This window comes from Callithrix jacchus, chromosome 12 (assembly GCF_049354715.1).
Source record: "Callithrix jacchus isolate 240 chromosome 12, calJac240_pri, whole genome shotgun sequence".
Lineage (NCBI taxonomy): Eukaryota > Metazoa > Chordata > Mammalia > Primates > Cebidae > Callithrix > Callithrix jacchus.
In genome coordinates, this window is record NC_133513.1 from 126,526,487 (window position 1) to 126,548,811 (window position 22,325).

At 62.4% G+C, this 22,325-nt stretch overlaps 1 protein-coding gene across 5 annotated transcripts in view; it reads left to right on the forward strand.

The window, feature by feature from the left end:
* The window catches only part of KNDC1 (kinase non-catalytic C-lobe domain containing 1), a 63,948-nt gene that overhangs the window by 36,807 nt on the left and 4,816 nt on the right, over window positions 1–22,325 (forward strand). For 2 of the 5 annotated variants that reach the window (XM_035269569.3, XM_035269575.3), the window contains 17 exons: window positions 1,846–2,004; window positions 3,334–3,411; window positions 3,947–4,040; window positions 4,582–4,744; window positions 4,824–5,512; window positions 5,678–5,822; window positions 6,560–6,645; window positions 7,566–7,960; window positions 12,455–12,548; window positions 12,626–12,723; window positions 12,886–13,100; window positions 15,618–15,731; window positions 16,385–16,532; window positions 16,638–16,817; window positions 17,592–17,798; window positions 18,467–18,549; window positions 18,789–18,939. In XM_035269569.3, the coding sequence (XP_035125460.3) occupies window positions 1,846–2,004; window positions 3,334–3,411; window positions 3,947–4,040; window positions 4,582–4,744; window positions 4,824–5,512; window positions 5,678–5,822; window positions 6,560–6,645; window positions 7,566–7,960; window positions 12,455–12,548; window positions 12,626–12,723; window positions 12,886–13,100; window positions 15,618–15,731; window positions 16,385–16,532; window positions 16,638–16,817; window positions 17,592–17,798; window positions 18,467–18,549; window positions 18,789–18,939 (3,099 nt within the window). The remainder of the gene's footprint in view (window positions 1–1,845; window positions 2,005–3,333; window positions 3,412–3,946; window positions 4,041–4,581; window positions 4,745–4,823; window positions 5,513–5,677; window positions 5,823–6,559; window positions 6,646–7,565; window positions 7,961–12,454; window positions 12,549–12,625; window positions 12,724–12,885; window positions 13,101–15,617; window positions 15,732–16,384; window positions 16,533–16,637; window positions 16,818–17,591; window positions 17,799–18,466; window positions 18,550–18,788; window positions 18,940–22,325) is intronic. The other 3 variants (XM_035269570.3, XM_035269571.3, XM_035269572.3) reach the window with 3 other exon arrangements.

Sequence of the window (22,325 nt, forward strand, 5' to 3'; positions counted from 1 at the left end):
AGCCGCCGGCCGAGATGTTACACCACAGGGTTCTTGTTGCCGACCGACGGCAGCCGCCGGCCGAGATGTTACACCACAGGGCTCTTGTTGCCGACGGCAGCCGCCGGCCGAGATGTTACACCACAGGGCTCTTGTTGCCGACCGACGGCAGCCGCCGGCCGAGATGTTACACCACAGGGTTCTTGTTGCCGACCGACGGCAGCCGCCGGCCGAGATGTTACACCACAGGGTTCTTGTTGCCGACCGACGGCAGCCGCCGGCCGAGATGTTACACCACAGGGCTCTTGTTGCCGACGGCAGCCGCCGGCCGAGATGTTACACCACAGGGCTCTTGTTGCCGACGGCAGCCGCCGGCCAAGATGTTACACCACAGGGCTCTTGTTGCCGACCGACGGCAGCCGCCGGCCGAGATGTTACACCACAGGGCTCTTGTTGCCGACCGACGGCAGCCGCCGGCCGAGATGTTACACCACAGGGCTCTTGTTGCCGACCGACGGCAGCCGCCGGCCGAGATGTTACACCACAGGGCTCTTGTTGCCGACCGACGGCAGCCGGCGGCCGAGATGTTACACCACAGGGTTCTTGTTGCCGACCGACGGCAGCCGCCGGCCGAGATGTTACACCACAGGGTTCTTGTTGCCGATGGCAGCCGCCGGCCGAGATGTTACACCACAGGGTTCTTGTTGCCGACCGATGGCAGCCGCCGGCCGAGATGTTACACCACAGTTTCTCAACGTGCTGCTGTTTCGGGGTCCGGCACAAAGCACATGAGCTCCCTCTTAAAACTCTGTCAATCTACAAGTGCCTCAAAATAAAAACATCAAATTGTTTTAAGTATAAGAATCGCTTAAAATGGGTGATTTCTTGCTTATTGACTGTCGTCGGCTGTTATCTGTGATCCTGGGGCATCTGTTGCTCAGGATGGCGGAAACTCCGCGAAGGGGCTGCCTCTCCCCAGCTCCACACTCAAGGGCACTGCAGTGGTGGCCGGAAGTCAGCCCCACGGGAGCATTTCCACCAGGGAAAGCAGCGGGAGCTACGAATGCTTTGCTTTGCCGACCGTCTACACTTACCGAAGTGATGGGGAGCATAGTGATTAAACTTAACCACGCCGGTAGCTGCTACACCGTGAATGGCTGAAAATACGGAGAACAGCGTCTTCTGACATCACCCACAACCACCTGATTCTGCGAAGACGCTGCTCAGAGGACGCCCCGAATTCCCCCGTGGGTCTTCCATCACCTCTCTTGAAATGAGGGCAAACATCACCAACGCTCGCCTCGGAATCACGTGTATACTGCCGGGGGCTGTGGATGAAGGTGGGTAAAAGTCAGCAAAAGCTTCCAGTGAGTCGACTGCTTCCACAAACGGACACAAAGTGTGTTGTCGCTCATGTCAGCAACACACGTGTGTACACAGAGGCGAGGCGTGTGCACATTTGCTCAGAGAGCCACATAGCAGCACAGCACCCGCCAGGGCCCCCCGGGAGCAGGGCCTGTGAGGCGGGAATGTGCCAGCCAGTTCTCAGACCCTCGAGCTGCTGCTGCCTTCGTGAGGAGAGCGGATGGCGGGAACGCCCAGTTGAAGCTTCCACCCCTCGGGTGTTTAAAACTCAGACAGAACCATGGGGTGATGTTGGACCTGCAGGTTCCTGGGCCATGATCTGGACGCCTATGCACAGGTCCAGGGTGAGGCCCGGCAGACGCTGGGGAGGGTCCCTGGGGAGAGGGCCTCTGCGGGGGCAGTGCCTGGGTGCCCCTCAGGGTGCCGAGGTGGGCAGGTCGGCTGGACACGGCTACCCACGGCCCTGCGGTCACTGCCACGGTTCTCTCCCCACCCACCCAGGCCTCTGTGTACTGCGTGGCCGCCGTCCTGTGGACCGCAGCCAAGTTCAGCGTCCCCCAAAACCAGAAACTAGCCCTGCCACGCAGGCTCAAGGCCCTCCTCCTGGACATGGCCAAGCGCAGTGCCCCAGAGCGGCCGTCTACAGCCGAGGCCATCAAGGTAACTACACCGCGGTCGTGGCCCAGCCCAGGGTTCGAGGACTGTGGGCAGTGATCACCCTCGCAGAGCTGGGGGTGAGCATGCAGGTTCTCTCCTCTTTTCTGAAGTCAGCCCGGCCATTGCCTCTGCCCATGAAGCGATGGTCAGAGTGGGGATTCGCATAGTGGCCATGCCCATGTGGGCAGACAGCACAGGGTCTCTGCTGCTCCCCTCCACAGGCATTCCGCCTGAGATGCCTGCTCTCTCCAGCTTGTCCAAGAGGCCAGGGAGGGTGCAGGGGGTGTCCTGTGGCTACATGTGGGCCCTTAGGCCCTGCTGGAGTAGGGCAGAGATTGGCCTCCACACCTAACTCCCCACCCTGACCTCCACCTCCTCTGAGGATTCCACTGGCCTCGCCCCTCCCTTCCTGGTCTCCCCTGCTGGACTCAGGCTTCGGGGCTGGGATCTAACATCCATCCTGCTGGGACCTGCACCCGTACCCAGCAGGTGGACCAGCGTCAGGGCAGGAGCCAAACCCTGATGTATCAGTGATCAGGAGGACCTCCTGGGGAGGAGCCCTGTGTGTGATCAGGAGGACCTCCTGGGGAGGAGCCGTGTGTGTCAGTGATCAGCAGGACCTCCTGGGGAGGAGCCCTGTGTGTGATCAGGAGGACCTCCTGGGGAGGAGCCATGTGTGTGATCAGGAGGACCTCCTGGGGAGGAGCCGTGTGTGTGATCAGGAGGACCTCCTGGGGAGGAGCCGTGTGTCAGTGATCAGGAGGACCTCCTGGGGAGGGGCCATGATTGCGGCAGCGGACATGGCTGTGGGTGTCGGGACCTGGGCCCACCCGTCTCTGCCTTGACTGCTCGGTGACCTTGGGTGGGTTTCTCAGACTCTCTGGGGCTCTCAGGCCCCCTCTGCCATGGGAGGATGAGCTCTAGATGCAGCTGAACGTCTGCAAAGCAGTGAAAGCGGATTTTACTCAGTAACTGCTGAGAGTCGAAGCTGAGCCCCGTCCCATGTGCACAGGACCTGGGCTCATAAAGGGAGGACAGGAGGGGCTGGGGAGCATGGGCTCAGGTGAACGTGAGGTTCACCTGGGGGTGTCCTGGCAACAAGGCCACCAGGTCTGTGGCCAACACTGGGTGTGGGATTCCTCCCTCCCAGGGAGCCTGGGGACAGTGGCCGACTGACCCTTTTCAGGACACGCTCTCAGAAAGGCTTGTCCAAGGCCTATGTCAGGTGTCAGTGGGAGCAAACAGGAAACCCTCATGGCAGGCCTGAGCTTTTTCAGATGAGGACCCAGTGTCGTGGGGCGGGTGTGGCCAAAGCCGAGGTCTCCCCTCCAGGTGTGCGGCAGCTACCTCCTGCAGCGAGGCATGGACAGCCGGAGCATCCTCGCCCACCTCAGAGCTTCCACCTGCCAGGTGGGCGGGGCTAGAACCACCGGGCGCCTCCTCCCCACCGCCTTAGCTTCCTCCCACCCCGACATGCTCACCCTCGCCTTGCCGCTCCCCGCAGCCCCATACGGGTCTCTGTTGACCACCAAGCTGCGGGTGGGTGCATCTCGGGGTGCAGGGGACACTCAGGTCCCATCTCCCAAGGGCCCCCCAGTGGCCTCCAGGGAACCAGATCAGGATCCTTGAGGCAGGGTCCCCAGGATGGCAGCTGGCACTCACCCCTGGTGCAGAAAGCAGTGGGCTCTGAGTTTCAGGTGGTGCCGGCGTCTCCCACTCACAAAACCCACAGAAACCTGGTTGGATCCAGAGGCAAAGGAGCCCCAAAGGCTTCCCCTCCAGGCAGAGCCGCTGTCGACCTCAGGCCACGTGGCCGCCACGTGGGCTCCCCGAAACAGGAAGCTCCCCGGGCACTGGCGGCAGGGCGGGGGGGAGACCCCATGGGTGTTGCCAACACTGGCGGAGTGACATGGTCACCTGGCCCAGAGCTGTCGTCTGCTCCCAGGTGTACCAGGAGGAAGAGACCATCAGCCTCCAGAATGCCTTCTCGGTGGTTGAACTGAAGCCCAGCGCAGCACCAGCCTCAGAGCCCAGCCCAGGTGGGGCTCCCAGCAGCCCCTGCACCCCACCCCACAGCTCCCCTTGCCTCTGCCTGGACAGACACAGCCGGGCACCTCCCAGAACCCCAGGCAGCAAGTCCAGAGCGCAGCCAGTGCAGCCTGGCCTGCCTGCCCCTGTCCGCCCCCATCTCTCCCAAAACTCCTGGTTCCTCAGGTGCAGGTTCTCACTCCCATCTCCAGCAGCTGGCCCTCCCAAGCCCATATCTGGAGACCCCCCCCCAAGTCCACACAGAGCCCACCCGTCCCCCATGCTTAGCCCTCCCCAGCTGGCTCCTCCAAGCCTCCTGGCAGGCCCTGTCTTTCTGGCCTATCCCCACCTGCTGGCCCTTCCCTAAGCACTGGTTAAACCCACCTTCCCTCTGGACGCCAGCCCCAGCACAGAGGAAGCCCCCAGGGACGTGCGGGAGGGGACAGCACCCACCGGTGGGGTGAGCCCCGGGGATGCGGCACATGCTGGGGACACTCCTCAGCACCCACCCCGCCAGGCCCCACCTGCACCCTCAGCCCCCTGGGTCCCCAGGCTTCCTGCCGGTGAACAGCGACACTGGGCTTGTGGCTGTGCCAGGGCCGGTGCCTGGCCAACATCCCTGCTGTGAAGAAGCCGCCCAGCTGCCCGAGGCATTCACCTCCGAGGCCACGCACTTCAAGCCCATCATCCTCACACAGGACTCCAGTGTGGCCAGGTGAGCCTCCATCCCCACACCCTGGAGCTGCTGGGACCCGGGCGCAGGCAGCCCCTGCTGAGCTCAGCTCCTCCCATAGGGACCAGCCTGCCCTGGCCCAGGAGAAGTCCCAGGAGAGGAACAGCCAGAGGGAGAGGGAAGGTGAAGGGACGCTCTGCCCGGAGGCCCACGCTGGGTCACCCAGTCTGAAGGCACCTGATGGGCCAGTGCCTGGTCCAGGGCCACAGGGAGCAGCCCCAGAGCCTCTTGGGGAGTCAGTGCAGCGTGGCTCAGCCCAGGGCTGCCCCTGCCCTCCACCCCAGCCCCCAGCAAACCAGCCAGACCGGGCCTCGGCAGAGGTCCCCAGCCCTCCAGTCCCTGCCCCGCCCACAAAGGCATCTGCGCTGCCTGAAGATCGAGGGCCGGCTGGGCAGGTCCTTCCTGGAGTCACTCCCGGGGGCCTCAGGCCCGGCGCCCTGGGGCCCACCATGGCCCACCATGGCCCTCGACACCCGCCCAAGCCTCCCAGAAGCAAGGCCACCGAGCGCCCGGGCCAGGAGCCAGAGGGCCTCAGGGCCACCCCTGCCGGGGAGCATGACAAGCAGAGCCCGGACAGTGTCCCAGAGAGGCCACGGCCCGCAGACCAGAGGCCCTGTCTGCCCTGTGTGGACGCCTCCCCACTGCCAGGGAGGACGGCCTGCCCATCGCTGCAGGAGGCCACACGCCTCATCCAGGAGGAGTTTGCCTTCGATGGCTACCTGGACAACGGGCTGGAGGCTCTGATCATGGGTACGTAGGGGCCGCAGACTCCCCAGAGGAGGCCTGGGCTAGGGAGAGCCCCACGACCCCCAGCGCCCCAGCCGAGACCAGCCTTGTCCGTTTCGTCAGCCACGAGGGAGCCAGAAAAGCGGCCTTGCCTCCGTCTCACTTGCCTCCGTCGTTTTTGAAAACCAGGGGAGTACATCTTCGCCTTGAAAGACCTCACCTTTGCCACTTTCTGTGGCGCCATTTCCGAGAAGTTCTGTGACCTGTACTGGGATGAGAAGCTGCTGCAGAGCCTCTTCAGGGTGGTGAACGGGCCGGCGTCACCCTCCACAAGGTGGGTGCCCTGCCTCCCCGCCCTTCCCTGACATTCACTGTGCTCTGGCTCTGCCACCCTGACGCGGGCCCAGCCTTCCCCTCCCAACCACTGCCTCAGAGAGGCCACCCCCGAGGGAGATGGGTGGGCGTCCCGGCAGCCCCTCTCCGCGGTCCCGACGCTGACCACAGCTTTCCGTCAGGCCTGAGTTCCCTCCAGAGGAAGAAAAGGCTGGTGGGGAACACAGGGCAGGAGCTCTCTGGGAGGCCGTGGGGACCTGGGCCGTGGTGGCCACAGGGTTTCCTGCTCAGAGGGACCAGTGAGGTCCTGAAGGAGGAGAGAAGACCCCAAACAGGCAGCCCCAGACCCCACAGGGCCCAGCCCGGAGCCATGATGGGGGCCCCATGTTGCCTTGCTCATGGCTCGACACGGTGCCAGTGGCCTGCGCAGCTCCTGCACCTGTGTGTGGAGTAAACCAGCAGCCATGCACATGTGTGCCCACCTCAGCCCCAGCTCCCCGCCCCGCAGCATGGAGAGGCTGCTCCAGAGCACCCCCCAGGGACCCCAAGCAGCTAATGACCCGGGGAATCCCACCATCTGCTATGCCCCTCAGTGACCCGGGAGGGACCGGCTCCTGACGCCTCTGGCTAGGGCTCTGTGTGGTTATGTGGGCCAGCAGGCCTGATCCCATGGAGACTGAGGCCTCCTTCCAGTGGGCAGGGGCGGGGACGGTGCCTGACCTGCATTCTTGTTGTCAGTGCGGCCAAGGAGGCTGGGTCACAGCCAGAGGGCAGCCCCAGGCCCTGCTCCCTATCCTGCAAGAGGCCCTCGCTGCACCGCCTGGGTAAGTGCTGGCCGGCCCACAACAGGGTGGCTCCTCCGTCCTCTCCACAAGTCAGGGGGTGCCCCAGGGTCCCGGCAGCCTTGGATGGCTCTGTCTTTGCCCTGGGGCGCCCCAGCCAAAGGCCACCCTCTCCTGGGGACGAGCAATAGCCCAGGGCCTTGGGGGTGGAGGGGTCCCCTGTCACCAGCCATTGGGATAGAGAACTGCTGGGAGCCCGGGGGTGATTCCATTGCCAGGCAGAGGCAGGGCTGGGAGCCCCAGGCTTTGGTAACAAGCAGAAGTGGGCTTGCTGCCAAAAGGCCCCAGGGCTGGGCTCCTGGCTTGTTAGCCCCGGACTGCCGGGGCATGTGAATTCCAGGCTGGGGAAGTTCCAGGGTATGGCCAGCAGGCTGGGGGTTTAGGGACAAGCTGGTGGCTGTTGTCACCCTCAGGCTCTCCGTGGTCATGGCCAAGGTTGGTGGTGGCCCAGTTCCCATTCCAACGAGTCAGAGGCCCGGTGGCCAGGCCACGGTGTGAGGCCAGTGCAGTCCTGAATGGCGGGGAAGCCCTGCACGGGAGAAGCTTCTGGCAGGAACAGAGCTGGGGCCACATTTTAACCTCCAGAAGCAAGGAGGAGAGGGTTAGGGGCAGAGGGACACAGTCTTGATGGCGGGAACAGTGGGAACAGGGAGTGGCCCCACCCCAGGACCAGTACAAGTGTGGAAGGAGTGAGGGCTCAGAGAGGGGCTCCATCTGAGGAGATGCCTGACCCACCCCGTGCAGCAGTTCAGGGTCCAGCATCTCCCCTGCGCCAGGAGCAGCAGCCAGGTCGGGGGTGCCGGAGGTGGTCTGGGGAGAGAAGGGCTTCTGCGTCCAGGCACCGCCCCATCCCATAATCGGCCAGCACGTGCTCCACGTAACCTGTGTCTCTCTCTTTCAAGGAAAAGAGAAGCCGACCGTGGCCAGGGCCAGCTGGGACCCCTGCTCGCCCACCTCGGTGTCCGGTGTGGACTCAGACGAGCTCTCACAGGGAAACTTCGAAGTGGGATTTCGGCCTCAGAGGTCCATAAAAGCCGAGAGAGCGCAGCAGCCTGAGGCCGACGAGGACAGGCGGTCGGCAGGCGGAGCCCTGGATGTGGAGGCGGTGGTTAGACAGGCCAGGTCCAAGGGGGGCAGCCCAGCCATGTCCCCCAGCCCTGCTGGACTCCAGAGCTGCAGCCCGGGCTGGTGCAGTGCCTTCTATGAGGCCGACTGCTTCGGGGCCGATGTCCACAGCTACGTGAAGGACCTGGGACGGCAGCAAGCAGACGGGGCCCTGCCCGACGCCCACAGCCCGGTGAGTCCCAGGCCGCGGCCCTGCAGGATCAGCAGGGTGGGGCCTCCTTCCAGCAGAGCTCCTGGCCTCCGCAGGCGACAGGTGGCACCGTGTGCTCAGAGCCCCAGCAGGGCGATGCCCGTCCTGGTGCCCCCACCCCGTGGCTGTGGAGACGGTTGGGGTCCCTCCAGGTTGAGCTGTCTGCACTGGTGCCCCACATTTGGGGATAGGGAATGGCTTTTCTCTGGTGGTTACCGGGGCGGTGGGTTCCCAGGAGGCCCCTCGGTGCTCATGATCAGGCTGCGTCCAGCCACCTCTCCTGTGGGGCAGGCGCAGCCCTCCGGGCCTTGCGCAGCCTCGATCTGCCATGAAAGAAAACACCAGAAACGCCTGCCCCATGAGCCCACGCTGGGCCTGGTCGCTGCAGCCGGGCCTGCACTTTGTGGCCAGTGGGGCCGCCTGGGTCAAGAGCAGATGCAACTCCTCCCTGGTCAGCAAGGTGAGGAGGCCTTAGAACGTGCATCCCAGGGTGCGGGAGAGGCCTGCAGAGCTCTCGACGAAAGGGGGGGCCAGTGACCCACAGCCCTGAACAGGCCCTCAGTCACGCAAGGCCCGGGCACCCAGGGTCGATGACAGGAGGGGGGCCCAGCGGTAGCTCCGGGAACTGTCCCACCGCCTCCTGCCTCGAGCCCCAGCCACAGTGGGAAGCCTCCCCAGCCTCTGGTCTTCGAACCCGAAGGGCTCCTCCTTGTTCCCCTCCTGCTCAGTCCAGAAGGTGACCCAGCATCTCCTCGGGGTAGAGGAGGGGACCGGGGTTAAGCTCCGTGAAGTGTTTGCTTCATTTCCACTTCGGGGCCACATGAAGGGCCGGCATGGTGCTCAAGCCTCTGCACCCCACACAGGGCCTGAGGGCGCTTCGAGGACACAGGCCTCCCCTGGGGCTGGGGAGGGAGAGGACAGCCTGCACCGCAGACGCCAAACAACCCGGCCCCAAACACGCAGCGTCCTGAGGGAGGACCCAGCCCCTAAATGCACAGCGTCCTGAGGAGCACTCGGCCCCAAACACCCGGCGCCCAGCAGGGAGGACTCTGCCCCCAAATGCACAGGTCTGCGGAGCACTCGGCCTCCCAGTGCACAGAGTCCAGCCCGTGGCCACAGCCTCACAATTCTCTTGGAGAAACTAGTACGTCTGCTTCAAAACAGGAGGCTCAGAAACACAGGAAGGGCAAAGAAACACCTGGAGACAGATTTTCACATCTGCAGCCCGAAGAACACACAGTGTAGGCGGGCCAGGGCCATTCTCTGGGGCAGCCAGAGCCACCAATGGGTGGGCATTTTCTCCAGTGGGCGCTGACCCTCACCTGCGGTGGCCGCTGCAGCCCGCCTCGTGTGCTGGGCTCAGCTCTGCGGGCTCCCTGGGGCTGTGGAGCTGGCGTCTGCATCTCTTGCTATTAAAACCAGCATGGGAAAAAAAGAGAAAGGGAAGGGAGGAAGGGAAGAGAGAAAAGGAGAAAAAAATAGCATGGCTCCAAGAATGAAAGAAGGAAAAAAAAAGAGACAGAGAAAGAAAAAGAAAAAACAAGTATGGCTTCAAGAAAGAAAGAAGGAAAGAAAGAAAGAAAAAGAGAGAAAGAAAGAAAAAAAAGCAAGCATGGCTCCCAGAGTCAGGTGAGGGTGCTGGCGTGGCTGGTGTGGCTGGCGTGGCTGGCATGGTTCCTCCCGCGACTGTCTGCACCAGTGAAGCCCGGATCGTGTTTTCTTCCCCACCACCCCGTGGGTAGATTCTGGCTCCATTAGATTCATTAAAATCTGTCCAGACCGTCCTTCTCAAGAAATCTGCCTGTGGTTCCCAGTGAGTCAGCGCCACTGACGTGGACGTGGAGTCCAGCTGTGAAAGGAGGCTGTGGCGGTGCTGGCCGAGACGAGTCTGCCCGAGCCACGCTCCAGCCAGGCGGGCATCAGGCCGAGGATGCCCCCTCCCAGTTTTCCGACGCCTTGAAGCACACAGACCTTTCCCAGGAGATTTTGCCTACACCGGCATCTCTACAAATGGATGGGGTGAGGGGTCTGAAGCCAGCACAGGTGACCTCTGGGGCCAGACAAGGGCCCTATGGTGCAGCCACGAGGGATGTGGTCACCACCGTCCTCAAAAGCAGAACACAGCTCCTTGGGGGCACCTGCGTTTACCGAACTTGACCTGCCCAGCCCAGTCGCTCCTTCTTTGATGATGGAATATTCTAGATCCACACTGTCCACAGGGCAGCCAACAGCCACATGTGGCTGCTGACTTCTGGAAACATGGCCCCCATGACTGAAGACCTGACATTTTAATTTCACTGCCCATTAGGCAGCCTCCGGCGGCTCAGTGTGGGAGGCGGGCTCTACCTGGCTGGGTGGGAGCAGGACCTGAGTGCTTGGGGAATCTGGCTTAGCCACTGAGCTTCTGTAGAGGGGCTGGTCTTCACACAGCCAGCCGGGACCGCTGCCCACACTGCCCTCACGGGGAGCCTGGCCCCCCGTGGGGCCACCACTGCCGTCCCTGGACCTGTGCATGGGAGAAGTCAGCAGGGGGCCCCCGCCTCCATGGAACCACCAGATAGAGTGGATTCAAATCATTTACATAGAAATATCACCTGCATTTTTTTATTTTGCAAAACAAAATTCAAAAATAAGCGCTATCAACAGAGCAGAGTCACTGGCAGGCTGACGAGGCGGGGGTGGCTGGTGGACCTGAGCCAACGGCACTTCACAGAAGGAAGCCTGCTGGACGGGCTCCCTCGTGGATGACCCCTCACCTCTGCCCTCTACCAGGTGCCCCCGCTTTGTGGCACCTCACGGTCCCAGCTGAAGACCTGCTGCCCCAGCCCAGCTCTCATGGACCCCCAAGGCTTCCCAGAATCTCCCCCCTGAATCACTCCCCTCCTCGATGCTGGGCCAAGCCCCACAGGTGCAGGAGGAGGCTGTATCTGCCCCTGTGCCCCTGGAGGGAAAGGCCATCTCTGGGGTCACTGCCCTGGCAGGCTCATCCTCAGGGCACCCCTGCTCCAGCATCCACGACAGGTGCCCGTCCCACAGGACAGAGGGAGTGCCGGATGAGCGGCAGCCCAGCTAGGCGTGGGAGGCATCCTGGGACAATGGGGCCCCCCTCCCTGAATACAATCCCATCCCAGGACATGCTGTCCCAGCCGGTGTCTGTGCATGAAGCAGAGCCCAGAGGCCCTCCCTCCCGGCTCCTGCAGTCAGGACCTGCCAGTCTGGCCTCAGTCCCTTCCCTCACAGAGACAGCCTTGGGGATAAGGTCCCCGGCTCCATCTTCCAGGCAGGAACTCAGACCCTGGGCAGGTTCAGGAGACCACACCCAGGCGTGCACTCACACTCAGGCTCACGCTCACACACGCTCACACTCACACTCTACGGGACAGCCAAGGGCTGGGGCAAACCCTGCGGCTGCTGCCCAGGAAACCACGATGATCCAGCTGGCAAGTTCCCAGGAGGATGGTTTCCAGGGGTCTTGTCCACACGGCACAGCTGGACTCCATATGGTTGGGCTTCTTTAAGCCTAAATTTAAAAGAAAGGCAAGGCCTGGCACAGTGGCTCACACCTGCAATCCCAGCACTTTGGGAGGCTAAGATGGGAGAAGTGCCTGAGCCGAGGCAGGTGAAGGCTGCAGTGAGTTGTGACTGCACCTCTGCATTCCAGCCTGCATGACAGAGCGAGACGCCATCTCTAAAAAACAAAAAAAAGTCAATAAAAATAGAAAACAAAAAGACAGGCAGATGCCTGAAGACGCGGGGTACGGCTTGGGAGGTCACGCCCCGTCCTCCCCACACCTCCCCCCACACCCTCCCCCCACACCCTCTCCCCTCACCCCTCCCCCTGCACCCTCTCCCCTCACCCTGCACCTTCTCCCCTCCCCCCGCACCCTCTCCCCTCACCCCTCACCCTGCACCCTCCCCCCACACCCTCTCCCCTCACCCCTCACCCTGCACCCTCCCCCCACACCCTCTCCCCTCACCCCTCATCCCACACCCTCTCCCCTCTCCCCTCCCCCTGCACCCTCCCCCCACACCCTCTCCCCTCACCCCTCACCCTGCACCCTCTCCCCTCACCTCACATCCTCCCCCCGAACCCTTGCCCCCCCCACAACCTGTGCTTGGGGTCCCAGAGGTGACACAGCCCCACCTGCTTGGCCAGGAGAGCCTGGGGCTGACTTGGGTGGCGTCTGGTTCTACTGAGGGCCCCAGGTGGTGGCCACACAGCAGTGCCCACTGTCCCCTGAGCATACCCCACAGGGCCTGACTGGTGAGGGGTTCTGGGCACTGCCCTGTGAGCCGGGGGACAGCAGAGGCCCCCACACCACACTGCCCAGGCAGGGGCCGGCCTCGGGGGCTGTGTGGACCGGTCTCTATGGGATGCTGCCCTGTAGCTGATCTCCAAGCGGGGTGGGGCCTGGCCCTGGATGTGGCCAACGTGTTGGGGCTGCCTGGGGCTTAGCTGCTGTGTTTCGTCACCAGGAGCTGGAGCAGCAGCTCATGATCGAGAAAAGAAACTATCGCAAGACCCTCAAGTTCTACCAGAAGCTCTTGCAGAAGGAAAAGAGGAACAAAGGTGAGGCCTTGGGGGCACAGGTCCCCCCCGCCCCGGCCGCAGGAGCCTGGCCCCGGCCCACTCTGCCTTGCCCACAGGCTCCGACGTCAAGACCATGCTGTCCAAACTGAAAGGGCAGCTGGAAGAAATGAAATCCAGGGTGCAGTTCCTCAGCCTGGTCAAGAAGTACCTGCAGGCAAGTGGTTCCGGCCCGCCTGTGCCGCGACCAGCCTCCCACCGCGGGACGCTGTCAGTCTGTCCCTGCTGAGTCCTAAGAGGGGCCCTGATTTGAGGGCCCAATGCCAGGAAGCCCTGGGGCGGGGGGCAGGGTGACCCAGCACCCGTGTCCCTCCGGCAGGTCATGTACGCGGAGCGCTGGGGCCTGGAGCCCTGTGCCCTGCCAGTCATCGTGAACATCGCAGCCGCACCCTGCGACACGCTGGATTTCAGCCCCCTGGACGAGTCCTCCTCACTCATCTTCTACAATGTCAACAAGCACCCGGGCAGCCGGCAGAAAGCCCGCATCCTGCAGGCCGGCACACCGCTGGGGCTCATGGCCTACCTCTACTCCAGGTGCATCACGAGGAAAGGGAGAAGCCGCCCTGGGTGCTGAAAGGAGGTGGTGCGTGTGCCCTGGCCCCTCCGCCAGGCTGGGTGTGCACTTTCTAGCTGGGAAACCTGTTTACTCAGGATTTAGGCCACCGAGGGCTGGGGCCTGGACTCCTCCCAGCTCACTGCATCAGAACAGCTGGCAAGGAGCCTTGTGGCCCAGGGACGCAGGCTGGGGGTTCCGCCATCGCCCCGCTCGGTGTGTGCACTGGCTCCTGAGACCCCGATCTGTAAACACTGGTGTGCGTGCACCCACAGCAGGGAGGACCCAACAGGTCCCCTCACCTCTGCCAAGGCCACAGGGCCAGAGCCCCAGCCACCCCACCTGCTCTCTCGCCCTTCACCCGCTCTGCCCTGCGGGGGCCTTGGCTGCGCCCTGTTCTCAGGCACTGGGAGCTCTGCACCCACTGGTCTGACCCATTCCCAGAGAGGCCCCCTCCTGGACAGTGACTGGCCCACCCCACCTTGGCACTTTGGAGCCCCAAGGGTCCTCTCTGAGCAGAGGAGCACTTGCCCCTTGGGGCCCAGCAAAGGACACCAAGGAGGCCAGCAGGCAGTGAGGACAGGGAGGCCCTAGAGAGGAACGGTGGTGTCTTCCCCGGGCCCCGTTACCCCAAGCACCCTCTAGAGAGGGACAGCAGCCTCCTCCCTCCGACCCCGTCACTCTAAGGTGAGCTGGCCCTGGTCTCATGGGGCCTCCTACTAGCCAGGGCTCTAGGCCGACCCTCAGACCCAAGTCTCAGCCTCCTTATCTGCAAGACAGGCACAGCCACACCCACAATAGGGTCTCTGTGCTGTTGTGGGAGACACCTGTGTGCGTGGCTGTGCACGTGTGCAGCATGGCGTGTTCCTGGTGTACACGTGTGGTGTGTCGGGGTGTTGTGTGATGTACCTGTGTGCATGGCTGTGCATGTGTGCAGCGTGGCATGTTCCTGGTGTATGCATGTGTGGTGTGTCGGGGTGTTGTGTGATGTACCTGTGTGCGTGGCTGTGCACATGTGCAGCGTGGTGTGTTCTTGATATACTTGTGTGTGCGTGTGTGGTGTATCGGGGTATTGTGTGATGTGCTGTATCGTGCATGTGGAGTATACAAATGCGATATGTATTAAGCTTGTATGGAGTGTGTGGTTGTGGGATGTGTGGTGTGGTAGGCACATGTGTGGTGTGCATGTGTGGGGCAGTGTGTGTGGCTTGTGTGCCCATGTATGGTGCGTGATGTGGAGTATTGTGTGTGGTATATGGTTGTGGGGTATCGCATGGCATGTGTGCACGTGTGTGGTGTTGGGTATAGTGTGGTGTGGGTGTGGAGTATAGTGTGTGATGTGTGGTGTATGTAGCATGTATGTGTGGTGTGTGGCATGGGGTATAGTGTGCTGTGTGTGTACATGTGTGGTGGGTATAGTGTGGTGTGTGTGTTGTGTGTGTACATGTGTGGTGGGGTATAGTGTGGTGTGTATGTGTGTAGTGTGTGATGTGGGGTATGGTGTGTGGCATGTGTGTGTCTGGTGTGGGGTATAGTGTGGTACATGTGTTGTGTGCTGTGGGGTATAGTGTGTGTGTGGCACATGTGTATTGTGTGGTGTGGGGTACGGCGTGGTGTGTGTGTACATGTGGTGTGTGGTGTGTGTGGCATGTGTGTGGTGTGTAGCGTGGGGTCTCCTGGCCATGCATGTGGTCACAAGGGGCTTCCCCGCTTTGTAGAGCTGGTGGCAATAGGGTATCGCTTGGCACACGAGCACCTGGGTGGTGTGTGGTCGTGGGATGTCGTGTGGTGTGTGGCCATGGGATGTCGTGTGGTGTGTGGCCGTGGGATGTCATGTGGTGTGTGGTCGTGGGATGTCGTGTGGTGTGTGGCCGTGAGATGTCGTGTGGTGTGTGGCCGTGGGATGTCGTGTGGTGTGTGGTTGTGGGATGTCGTGTGGTGTGTGGGCCTGAGCTGTGGCCACCTGTGCCCTCGGCCCCAGGTGAGCGGGTGACCAGGCCACCCTGTCTCCTGCCAAAGGCTCCTCCAGCATGGGAGGACACCTTGCCAGGCCTCACCTTCCTGACCACAGTGGTCGGGCTCCCAGGACACCGGGACAGTCCCCAGCGTGCAGGGCCCTGGTCAGTGTCTCCTGAGGGTGGCCGGTTTCGCCCAGTGAAGACCCAGCTTTGAGGGTGCAGCGTTCTTTGAGACACAGTTGTGCCTGGCCTGAGGCACCAGCTCCCTCGGCTTCCCAGGCTGACGGCCTGGCGAGTGGAGGCGCCACGAGGCCCTGCACAGGCCACTTTCAGAAAGGCCTGGTGCTGGGAACGGTTGGGAATTCAGATGTTATCCTTGTCCCCCCTTTAATTTCTCTGGGGATTCTCCTGACAGTGACATGCACAGAGAAGGCGGCCCGACTCACTCACACACACACACTCACACCCCCGAACACTAGCGGAGCCTGGGGTGGGCCCGCGGCACCCCCTCACTGCCGCCCTGCCCGCCCCACCCCACAGCGACGCCTTCCTGGAGGGCTACGTGCAGCAGTTCCTCTACACCTTCCGCTACTTCTGCACGCCCCACGACTTCCTGCACTTCCTCCTGGACCGCATCAACAGCACGCTGTCCAGGTACTGTGCCCACAGCTCCACGCCCGCCAGAGCTTGCCCAGGGCAGGGCGGGCTCCCGTGGGGCTGCTTTAGCTGCCATGAAGGCCAAGGCAGTCCCTGGGGGGTGAGGGGCGAGGGAAGCCTGGCTAGAGGTCGGGGACACACATGGACACAGAGAAAGAGACCAGGACAGGAGGGCAATGGCCTGGGAGCCTGGGAGCGCTGGGAGGTGACCTGGGGAGTGGAGTCTTCCTGCTGACTAGGAGGAAAGCGGAGGGCAGGGAGAGTCAGCAGGTCAGCTTGGGAACACCAGGTGGAGGGTCCTGCCGGGCCCCAGCCTCCCTCTGCACCCATGGCCAGCAGCTGGGGTCAAGAGAGGGAGAGGTGCTCTGCCTCTCTCTAGGTTGACCTGCTGACCCCTAGGACGCCCCATGCACCCCCTTGCCCAGGCCCACATACGCCCACGCTGGGCACCCCCATGGCACCTTGGGCCATCAGCCAGTCAGCTCCTGCCTTGGGATAGGGACCCACAGAAGACTCCCAGCCCCCTAAGCCCCCTGCACATGTGGAGCCTGGTCCTGCCCTGCCTCTTCGGGAGAGCTGCGTGCAGCCTCTGGGCCTCTGTCCCCGACTCACACATCCTGGAAGCTCAGGCAGCTCCCCCATGCCTCCAGGGCCCACCAGGACCCCACCTCGACCTTCGCCAAGATCTACAGGCGGAGCCTGTGCGTGCTGCAGGCCTGGGTGGAGGACTGCTACACCGTGGACTTCACCCGGAGCAGCGGGCTGCTGGGACAGCTGGAGGACTTCATCTCCTCCAAGGTGACCACGCACTGAGCTGGGCGGCAGCGCCCTGAACCCCCACGCGGAGGTGCTGCCCTCCTCTGGAAGGTGGCACTGACCGTCACGTGCCATACTTCTGCCTAGATCCTGCCCCTAGACGGCTCCGCAGAGCACCTGCTGGGCCTCCTGGAGGTGGGCACAGACCGGCGGGCAGAGGGCAGCCCTCGAGGCACAGACATGGAGAACCCCAAGGAGGCGGACGAGGACACCAGACCCTTCAACGCCCTCTGTAAGAGGCTCTCGGAGGACGGCCTCTCCCGAAAGGTGGGGTTCTTTCCCAGGGAAGGGCCTCCCTGGGCAGGCAGATGTACCCCCTGAGCCCAGCCTCAAGAACACATGTACACACATATGTGCACAGGTGCACATCCATATACATGCACATAGGCACATGCACCTGTGTGCACAGCTGCACACACCCACACGTGCACACGTGCACCTCACACGTACACCCTCGCACACATACACCTGCACCCTCACAGACACACGTGTGCGCCCTCATATGTGTGACCCTCACACATACATGTGCACCCTCACACATACACACATGTGTGCACCCTCACACATACACACATGTGCACCCTCATACACACATGTGCACCCTCACACACGTGCGCACACACGTCCACACACGTGCACACACACACCCCCATGTGCACACCCTCCATGTTCCCAGTCCCAGCCAGCCCTGCTGGGCTGGCACCTCCTGCACTCTCCCAGGCTCTCAGGTGAGGACGGTCCTGCTATGACTCACTGACCCCAACTTCTTGACCCCTGGTCAGAGACTGGGTGGAAGAAACCAGTGTGGGGAGATGAGTGAATGGCTCTTCCACTAAACCTCAGCGGTCCTGCCGTGGAGGACCTGCTGAAATGACCAGGACGGGCATCCTTGTGCCAGCGAGGCAGTGGGTGGGCAGGCTCTGGCTCTGGCTGGGCCAGTCTGAGAAGTGCTGGGCCTAGGCCTGGCCTAGTCCTCATCCTGCCCTGCCTCCCTGGACCCTTGACCCGGAGGGGCCCCTCAGTGCCCGGCCTGCCCTGCAGAGCTTCCCCTGGAGGCTGCCACGGGGCAATGGGCTGGTACTGCCACCGCACAAGGAGCGCCCCTACACCATCGCCGCGGCGCTGCCCAAGCCCTGCTTCCTTGAGGACTTCTACGGCCCCTGCGCCAAGACCAGTGAGAAGGGGCCCTACTTCCTGACCGAGTACAGCACCCACCAGCTCTTCAGCCAGCTCACACTGCTGCAGCAGGTGAGGAGGGTGAGAATCCACACCAGGTCACCCGCCCCAGGGACGCTCGATGCCCACAGGGCCCTCAGCGGCCACTTCCCGGAGGAACAGACAGGAAGGTCCAGGCGGCTGCTGCCTCAACAGGAGGCCCCAGCAGGGGCTTGGTCCCAGCAAAGCCGGATCCTCCTCTCTAGACAGCGCTGCCTGCAGGGTCTGGGCCTGCCTCTGCACAGTACTCTGCCCTCACAGGCACTAGAGGACGGCCTGAGGGCCATATGGGGTGCAAAGTCTCTGCCCCCAGCCCCTCCATGGGAGTTGGGCCAACCTGGTTCCTTGTGCCCCCACCCAGCTGCCAGGGTTTTGCCCAACTTCTTCCACCTCCACCACAGCCAGCCCTCAGGCAGCCCCTTCCCAGGCCCTGCTATCCTGGATCACACAGCAGGTGACAACAGTGATGCCAACCTCGTGATCCCACCTGCTGTCACAGGGGCTGCCTGGACGCTGGGAGCCCTGCGGCCTGAGAACATGGGGAGACCTCTCCAGCCGACCTCTGTGGACTGCTGGGTGGGCACTGAACCCGGGATTGCAGAGATGGCCCCCACAAAACCCCCACCCTCCCTGGGACCCGGCCTTGGCCACGAGGCTCTGAAGGCTGGTAACCTGAACCTCTTCTCTCCACGTCCTGGCAGGAGTTGTTCCAAAAGTGCCACCCGGTCCACTTCCTGAACTCACGGGCTCTAGGCGTCGTGGACAAGAGCACCGCCATCCCCAAGTGAGTGTCCCAGGCCCTCAGCTGTGAGTGGTGACGGAGGGTCTTGGGGGCTTCCCGTGAGGGACTCGTGGATGCTCCTGACCAGCACGAGATGCCTATGTCTCTCAAGACCCAAGAGAGTGGTGTCTGCCAGTCAGAGCAGCTGCACGGCCAGACCCCACCCCACTCTGCACCAGCAGCTCTGGGGCCGAGACAGCTGCACATGTTTTGGGGTGACAGGTGCCGTGTTTCTCTTCCAGAGCCAGCTCTTCTGAGTCTCTTTCGGCCAAAACCTGCAGCTTATTTCTGCCCAATTACGTTCAAGACAAGTATCTGTTACAGCTTTTAAGAAACGCAGATGACGTCAGCACCTGGGTAGCCGCTGAGATTGTGACCAGCCACACCTCCAAGGTGGGCACCCCATAGTTCTGAGGCCAGCACGGGGCGTGGGGTCCGCCCACCCCAGAGTGGTGGCACCTCCTGCAAGGCTGTGGCCTGAAACTTCCCCCAATGCAGTGAACCCAACTCCGTGTCCCTCGGAGCCACACCTGACCCAAGGTTGAGGGGAGGGGCATCTCCCCTAGCACTGCCTGCCATGTCCACAGCCACATCCCAGCCAGGTCTGCACATGCCCAGCCACATCCACATCCCAGCCACGTCTGCACATGCCCAGCCACATCCACAGCCACATCTCCAGATGCCAAGCCACATCCACATCCCAGACACATCTCCACATGACCAGCCACATCCATAGTCACATCCACAGCCATGTCTGCAGGCACATCCACAGCTACCCCCACATCCACAGCCACGTCCACAGCTACATCCATATCTGCAGCTGGACACCGCGCCTCTCAGTGGTGGGTTCTCCTTAGCTCCGGGCCGCCTAGAGACTCAGGACAAGCTGCACCCACCACTGCCACCACCCCTACCTGTGCTCACTACACATGTACATACACACACACACACACACAGCACCCCCACACACACTGGGCTCTGCCATATCACCCCACCCCAGGGCCCTGTCCCCTCTGTGCCTGAACCTGACCCCTGCGCTGAGCTTTGTGACATCCAACGTCCCACCCTAGGCTCCCCTGCCAGGGCCGAAGGCTCACTGTGGCTTCTCAGTTTGTGGAATGACAGCTCTGTGGTCTGACCAAGGTCAAGGTCAAGGTCAAGCTCCAGCACTGGGTCCCGGTCTCAGCCTCTTCCAGGTCCTATGGGCCTCAGGCTGGACGGGGGGCTCCTGACCCCCTTGCTGTCAGGCAAGGCACTGTGCTCCCCAACCCGGGAGGCATCGGGGTCCACAGCTGCTCAGGAGGCCAGAGTCCCCCAGTCCCGGGGATCTGCTCCTTCCCCCAGCAGGCGCCTTCGCCCAGCAGTTGGACGGACGCCGTATTACAGAGGCCTCTGATCTCACCTGAGCTCAGCCGGGCCTCACTTCATTGGCTGGGGTGGCCAGATCCTGTTCCACATGAGACTCAGGACCACAGGGCTCCTTCTGTGCAACGTGGCCCCTTCCCCCGCAGCAAGGAGGTGGCAGCCTTGGCTCTGGGTGGAAACCCACCCCCTCCTAGGCCAAAGCTCCCTGAAAGCCACCTTGGGCCCAAGGAACAAAGGAACAGGTGCCCGGCCACAAACCCATCACTGCTGTCCCTGCTGCTGTCCCAGAGTGGGCCGAAGGCATGGACGGCAGAAGGGCAGGAGGGCAGGGGCCAAGGCAGAGCCAGGGCCGGGGCCCTGCACCAGGGGCCTCCATGGGGCTTTTCCCTTCCCCTGTTCTTTCACGTGAGCCCCTCCTGCCCACAGCCAACCCTGGGGCCCGTGAGCCAGTGCAGAGGCGCTGCCTTCTCTCCTCCCTTGAGAATTTTCCAACTCTGGGGCTTGATCAGCACGGCCCACCTGCGCAGGACACGGAACAGGGAGCCTGGATGCCCCGTATGCTCTAATCCACGGTTTCCATGATTTCACGAGGGACATCAAGGTGCGATTTCCCTACACCAGAGCCTCTACACGCAGGCCGTGGACAGGTTCCTGAGGACAAGAATGAGGACAGACGGCGGTCAACCGGCTAACCGCAGTGTCCCGGGCAAATCTTCACCCTGAGCTGCCCCAGAAGGTGGGGACGGCCCCTCCCAGCCTGACAGAGGCCCACCTCCAGCTGGCAATGCCCCACCTGCCTGAGGGTCTCCAGGACGGCCTCATATCCCGGGCTCCCACCTCCAGCTGCTGATGCCCCGCCTGTCTGGGGGTCTCCGGGACAGCTCGCATCCCGGTCACGCGCCCACCTCGAGCTGCGGACGCCCTGCCTGCCTGAGGGCCTCCAGGACAGCCTCTCGTCCCGGTCACGCTCCCGTGTCCGGGTCTGCAGGGTCAGCAGGAGCTGTGCAGGCTCACACCCCAGGCTGCCGGCGCCCAGCATCACCATGACAGAGCTCAGCAATGAGGCCACATCACTGTTGGTGAGAGGGATAAGCGGGTCCCTAAGCACAGGCCCCCCACGACCAGGAGAGCTCACCGAGACCCACTTCTGAAAGCACCGTACTCTTCTGTCTAACAAGAGTGCTAGACACGCGTCCTGACGTGTTGTGTGTCAGTGGCTGTGATGTCACAATGATCCAGGAGACTGAGCTTCACATTTATAAATTTAGGATCCCAGAAAATTGTTTAAATACCGAATGTGAGCACAGAGGGCAGGAGCGGTCAGTGAACGTGCTCAGGAGCCGGTGTGTTCTGTTCAGACGTCTGGAGGGAGGAGGCGGAAACCAAGGGCGGGAGAAACCTCATGAAACTTCTCACCTTAAGAAAACACAGGCCGGGCGCAGGGGCCAATGCCTGTGACCCCAGCCCTTTGGGAGGCCGAGGAGGGCAGATCGCTTGAGCCCAGGAGTTGGGACCAGCCTGGACAACACAGTGAAACCGTCTCTACTAAAAACATAAAGAAGTATCCGGGCCAGTGGCAAACATCTGTAGTCCCAGCTCTTCGGGAGACTGACGTGGGAGGATCGCTTAAGCCAAGGAGGCAGAGGTTGCAGTGAGCTGAGATCCCACCACAGCAGTCTAGGGGATGGAGTGAGACCCTATCTCAAAAAAAAAAGAGTGGAGCCCAGGCCGGCGTCCCTGGACTCTGCCGCCCTGGTTCCTGTGGGAGGAGGGCCCAGGCCTGGGTGATCCCTCAGGGACAGGGTGCTCCAACAGGAAGGGTCAGCTGAGTTCTCCAGAATCTTCCTGAAGCCCTGGAATTGGATCTGAGATGCAGCCGCTCAGGACAGCTCAGAATCAGAATCCTGCCAGGGGGATGTTCGCCACCCACAGGGTGTTCCCACCAAACCCAGCAGCATCATCACCGCCATCTCCGCCAGCCACAGAGCCACGGAGAAGATCATGGGGTGTTCCCACCAAACCCAGCAGGGTCATCACCGCCACATCTCCGCCAGCCACAGAGCCACGGAGAAGATCATGGGGTGTTCCCACCAAACCCAGCAGGGTCATCACCGCCATCTCCGCCAGCCACAGAGCCACAGAGAAGATCATGGGGTGTTCCCACGAAACCCAGCAGGATCATCACTGCTATCTCCACCAGCCACAGAACCACGGAGAAGATCATGGGGTGTTCCCACCAAACCCAGCAGGGTCATCACCGCCACATCTCCGCCAGCCACAGAGCCACGGAGAAGATCATGGGGTGTTCCCACCAAACCCAGCAGCATCATCACCGCCATCTCCGCCAGCCACAGAGCCATGGAGAAGATCATGGGGTGTTCCCACCAAACCCAGCAGGGTCATCACCGCCACAT